The sequence below is a fragment of the Chenopodium quinoa genome, unplaced genomic scaffold (genome assembly GCF_001683475.1).
Source record: "Chenopodium quinoa cultivar QQ74 unplaced genomic scaffold, ASM168347v1, whole genome shotgun sequence".
In the NCBI taxonomy this organism is placed as follows: Eukaryota; Viridiplantae; Streptophyta; class Magnoliopsida; order Caryophyllales; family Amaranthaceae; genus Chenopodium; species Chenopodium quinoa.
In genome coordinates, this window is record NW_018743788.1 from 7,940 (window position 1) to 13,643 (window position 5,704).

At 33.9% G+C, this 5,704-nt stretch overlaps 2 protein-coding genes across 2 annotated transcripts; one reads left to right on the forward strand and one right to left on the reverse strand.

Annotated features, from left to right (window-relative positions):
• Positions 1 to 513: 513 nt before the first annotated feature.
• LOC110684941 lies at positions 514 to 3,955 on the forward strand. The gene is made up of 4 exons (XM_021861383.1): positions 514 to 677; positions 2,853 to 2,879; positions 3,441 to 3,670; positions 3,771 to 3,955. The coding sequence occupies exons 1-4, from the start codon at positions 599 to 601 to the stop codon at positions 3,867 to 3,869; spliced, it is 435 nt and encodes a 144-aa protein (XP_021717075.1). The 5' UTR covers positions 514 to 598; the 3' UTR covers positions 3,870 to 3,955.
• A 944-nt stretch (positions 3,956 to 4,899) lies between these two features.
• LOC110684936 (nucleoplasmin-like protein ANO39) lies at positions 4,900 to 5,388 on the reverse strand. Its single transcript, XM_021861378.1, has one exon. The coding sequence runs from the start codon at positions 5,386 to 5,388 to the stop codon at positions 4,900 to 4,902; it is 489 nt and encodes a 162-aa protein (XP_021717070.1).
• Between the last annotated feature and the right edge of the window lie 316 nt (positions 5,389 to 5,704).

A 5,704-nucleotide genomic window follows, 5' to 3' on the forward strand; every position in this document is an offset into this window, starting at 1 on the left:
AGGTTGGGGTTTGTTTTTAAATATTAGTATAGATACAGATATAGATATAAATACGTATGATGACATCATTTTTACTTATTTATTTATATGACGCTCAAGAATCGTTGAGAAGGAATTTTGGCTAAATCTATCTATCGGTGTGAATAATTTGCCTAGTGGTGGAAAGATTGTTGATGTCGTCGTTGAGTGCAGTTAAGTTTCATTATTAAGGAGAGGGAAGGTGTTTGTGACAAGAGATGAGAGGATATAAAAGTAGTTAGGCCTTTGTGACCATATAAGATAAATACTTATGAAAATACTAACACCAATGTGTTGAGCATATAAGATAAATAGATTACGAAAATATATCATGTGTGATATATTTTCAATATAAATAAGATATGATATAATATTCTAGTTTTTATTTAAACCTTGGTAAAGTAAAGGGTACTTTAGTCAATTAAAAATACTACAGTAACAAAATTTACCACGGATTACTTGGTAGATAAAGCCAAGAACAAAGGAGGCAACTTCAGAAAATTACCATTTACCAGAAGAAAACCCTAGCTAAAGTTTTTAGTTTTTACGCTCCTTCATCCTTGCCTAGTTTTCGTAGACGATGGGCGGAGGCAGTAGAGTCGGCGGCGGCGGCAAATCAAGCGTAGGAGGGTGGTTGTCACGCTCCCGATTATTCCGAGGTTACAGTTTCATAATTGTTTCTGTATTTATTCTCTCTATGAATTTCATAATTGTTTTGCTTTGTATGATCATCAATTTGTTTTATTTTCCGTTTAGATTAGCTGGATATGAAATTATGAATGAGGTCTCGTTTAGTCTTAGAGGTGAGCAAATTAGGTTTCGGGCGGATTTCGGGCTGAAAAGGCGGGTGGTTGGGCCCGGTGGTTTAAGACTCGGGTCGGGTATTTCGGACCGAAAGTACAAAAGGCCCGGTTGCAAGGGTCGTCCGGGGTTTAATATTGTCTGGTCATCTAGATTCTGAGTTGCATTTTCATGTAGTTCGCTCTATGACCACTTACAGAATCTTCAACTCTCTGAACTTTTTGTTTGCACCTTTACTACTTGGAAGGCAAAGGTACAAAAGCTGGTAATTTGGGGACTCCATAAGCCGTTTCCCAATATTTAAGGCGCACCAGCCTTTTGTTTTCAGTGTCTCTGATGAACTCGGTGACTCCATAAGCCGTTTCCCAATAGTCACATATCGATTTCAATCACCTTCATTAAAGTTTGCTTTGGTTGTCCTTTACCTTTCACCTTCCTCTATCCGATCCTTTCCAATTTTCAAGTCTCCTCATCCAAATTCATAAGATTGGGGCCTTATATAATAAAACAAAGAACAGCCTATTCAGCTATGTAATTCCTCACCCAAATTCCGTTATGCGGGCGAACAAAGATTGTTCTAATTTATGTTTATCCAATGCTACATTTTATCCTTATTCCATAACTAACATATGATAAACAGTTTGTATCCTGTACAAGTATGAAAGCCTTAGTTTGTGATCTGATTAACTTCTGCAATGTACACCCTCTTTTCTTTGTTAAGTTTCATTATCTTCACTGAATTGAGTTGAAGTGGCCTGACCCTTTTTTTTTTTTTTAATTGTTATTAGGGATCACACAGAAAGTAACTTTTATATGAGTCAAATTGTGAAAGAATTCAAACTGACGTTGCTTCAATTTGATAACACTTTTATGTAGAATTGCATGTCAATCTGTGATTTTGGTTGAGGAAATGAGGCTTATATGATTGTTTTTAGGAAAAGTGGAAAACAATAATCCCACCTTTGGGTGGTATTCTGTTATGGACTGGTTTTTTTGGGCAGAAAATGTATAAAGATGGTGTGTGATTGTGGTGAATAGAAACGGCAGAAATAAGGAGAAAGTAGAGGATTACACTAAAATATATTATCTTGTTCTGGCTACTTCAGTGCGCCCCTTGATATGGATCAGTTTTTGGGTGGATTTCAATGACAGGAGTTTCAAAGGTTAACTCCCCTTAAAAATATCAATTTTTTTCTGGTTTAATTAAATAAACAGAACTTTATAGTGATTTATTTACAATTTTAAGTTTTTAACTACACAAGTTCAACTTTAACTACACAAGTTCAACTTATTAGTAGAATTAAGTTGTTTTATGGAATGATTTATAATTGATTCCAAATTATTAACCATTGGAAATCTTGTACCATGTTTTCAGGATAAGACTAGGAGCATCTTTTTTTGTCCTGATTTGCAACCTTAATTTTAGTAGTTAAACACGTTAATCATTCTTAGCTGATATGATTGAATGGTGCTGGGGCGAGAAACATAGATCTATTAGAAGTTGCATTGGTTAGGTACAATCATACAAAGATGTTGTGATGTTGGGGTAGGAAGTTGTGGTGGCAGGGGTTGAATTTTTGGATGAGGGTGGTGCTGTACAATTACAGAAGATGTGAGCTGCAAAGATATTGATTATATTTTATAGTTTTAAGCTTTTTAAGAAAAATGAATATCTAAACCAATGAAAACTTGACAAGTGCTACAATTAACTTGATATATCGGTTACCATAGCTTAGCAACAGGTAAAAGGCTTGTTTTATTAAGATTGAAGTTAAAGGTAGGATTATTTTGAAATTAAGTAAATGTGGGACTATTTTGAGAAGACCACCCAAAGGTGGGATTATTGTTTTCTATTTTTCCTTGTTTTTATTGCTCAATTATGTCACAAATTTTCAGAATATTGTCCCAACTTTCTTTTCGCTCAATCATGTATTGTACTCTTGTTTTACCCTATATCATGTATTGCTCAATCTTCATACTCTTCCTTTCAATGAAAGTCCTTTCTCACGTTATTTTACTTGGCCTTGAAACAGCATTGAAGCTTGGAGGACCAGGCTACTGTAAGTCGAAATTTTTTCCATTGTTTCTCTTTTATGTATCATATTTTATAAATCATGGGGCTCAATTATATATATGGGTGCTCTTATTATTTTATGATCATTCTTGGAAGCTCAAGTATCGTTAGGACATAATTTGACTGAACTAAAACAAGGCCTAACTCGAAACCACATCTTAAATACAAGCATTACAAGCATTATTGCAAGAAAGAGGCCAGGACATGATATACACTAATTACTGTTAGACTAACAAACATGCTTGGGGAGCAATCTTCTTCCTTGAATGATGATGAAAGTCTATTGGAAGGAGATGAGCACACTTGCTCTTGTTGCGAACTTCAAAGAAATAATATAAATACTACAACTACAACAACAAAGCCTTGATCCCAAAATAATTTGGGGTCGGCCAGAAATGATGAATCAATATAAAGAATGTAGAAGGCGTCAGCATAAATTCTCTCCCTCAATTCTTCTCTGTTTAAAGCCATATTTTTATCGCAAAAATGATATAAATGTGCAAAGTTATAAATAATAATAATGTGAATGTTATGTTATTTCTTCCAGATCATCATGACATGCTTAAGCAAGTTGCCGTTTTACGGGGTTTATCAAGTGTTGAAGAGCTTTTAGCCTCCCTGGGAAAGCAAGAGAGTGGCATGTCAATTCAAGAAGAACTTGCTTTTCTGAACAAAGAGCTTGGGACTGCAGCAGTTACGCACTGGTTAGTAGCCCAGTCTTATTCTGGAAATAAAGGTCGTAAGAGGTGTGAGGATCTCTTCAAGACTTATATGAAGGTTTGTTAGCTTTGCCATATATATGCTCATTATGATTTTATAATTCACTTTAATTTTGTAGAAAAATGAAGACTTCTAAAGATTTTGTCTATTGTTGTAGGAGGTTAAAGAGTATGGGGAACCTTGCTTCTCTACTGTATCTCGTTTGACAAAGTATTGTGATTATGAGCTTAAGGATTGCAAGGAAGAGAAACTATAATTTTTCTTCTATCGTTATGATATTTCTGCTTGATTCTTCTTGTAACTACTTCGTATTTATTACAGTAAGAGAACTAGTATCTATTTTATTTAACAACTAATAATCTATTTTTTTGCACTTTTGTTTGGGTTTAAAAAAAATATTCAAATCAATTTGCAAACGCTTCATTATTGTTAATAACAATAAGAACTATTATTTTAATTGTAGTTGTTGTAACTGCTTTTATTGTTATTATTATTATCTCCTGCATAAATGATGCTCTTCGTATTACATATGTACTATCCATTTTTTTGGACCAAATTCCCTAAAAATTGTATAGCGACGGAGGGAGTATAACAATTTGTGTACGTACTGAAGCTAATTAGTTTGACATCTCTTATATTCTCTCTCTTTTGGTTTAACTATTACTTCAATTTATGGTTGTAAACTGTTTGGAATAAGACGAACAACATACTGATTCAATCATTGATCCATGTCGATTACATTCACATAATCTCATTCAATAGTAAGTGTATAAGACTTGGTCTTCGAAAAGAAAGATTTGCTCACATAATCTCATTCAATAGTAAGTGACCAAGTCTTATAGTTGCTCACATTCAATAGTAAGTGTATAAGACTTGGTCTTCGAAAGAGTACTCAAAATTATCTTGTAGAATTATACCGATGTTAGCACATCAAAAAATTTGAGATATTAGATTAAAAAAAACCTCAGGAAATATAGGATCAAATTGACTAGATTAATACTATTTGTAATTAAAGGATAAAATTCATATACTTGTAATAAATTAAAAGGAAACATTATTATTGCTATTGAAATAATAAAATTTAAGATTAATTTAATAATAAAAGCCCAACCATTCATTTCACTTCGTTAATAACTACATATTACATCAACAACCATAAATTAATAGATAAAACACAATAAACTTTTGAATCAACAACCAACACCATACTAGCTAGTAACTCTCTATGAAAAAAAAACATACTTAGTAGTTGGGCGTAGGATACAATTATACTAAAACAACCCCTATTACTCATCATCTTCACTCTCATCACTCTCACTCTCATCACTCTCTTCATCCTCTTCATCTTCACTCTCCTCCACATTTGCTTTGCCCTTAGCTTTCTTTTCCTCATCAATCTTGTTGAGCAGCTCTTCTTGCTCCTGCGCATCTCCTATTGCCTCCTCAAGCATGTTGTTCACATCATGGTAGGATGCATTCGAACCCGAGACACCGAGCTTGCTTTTGAGCTTCTCAAAAGTAACATCTCCCTCGGCATACGCTTTTGCCACCGCGCCGGCTTTAAAGGTGTACTCGACTGTAGCACCCGCCATCGCCAATTTCGATGCTTTGTCCATAATATCATCATCAATATTTTCATTTTCTTGTTCTTCATTGATGTCTTTAACATCTTCTTCGTTCATGTCAAAAATTATTTCACCTTTTGGAACTTTTGGATCAAAGTTTTTGATGTATTTGAGTTTGGTTATCTTTGATATAGCTCTTGAAGAAGACATTGTGATATAGAAAAGTTGTTTGGGTTGAAGTTAGTTCTGAGAATGGTTTTAAGTTGAAGAGCAAGTAAGATAGCAACTTCAAGTAAGATAGCGTTGTTTGGTTTGTTATTTGGCTTGTGCTCTACTCTTTTTAAAGGGAAAAAACAAGTAAGATAGCAAACTTCAAGTGTAATTTGCATGTAGTAAAAAAGTACGTAGAACACATATTGCATGCAACTTTGGTCATGGTCACGCGTTAACATCCCCTCTACATTACTAACTAAATTTATTCCACATATGTAAGTCATGATATATAGTTTCTGAACTGCAGCACATA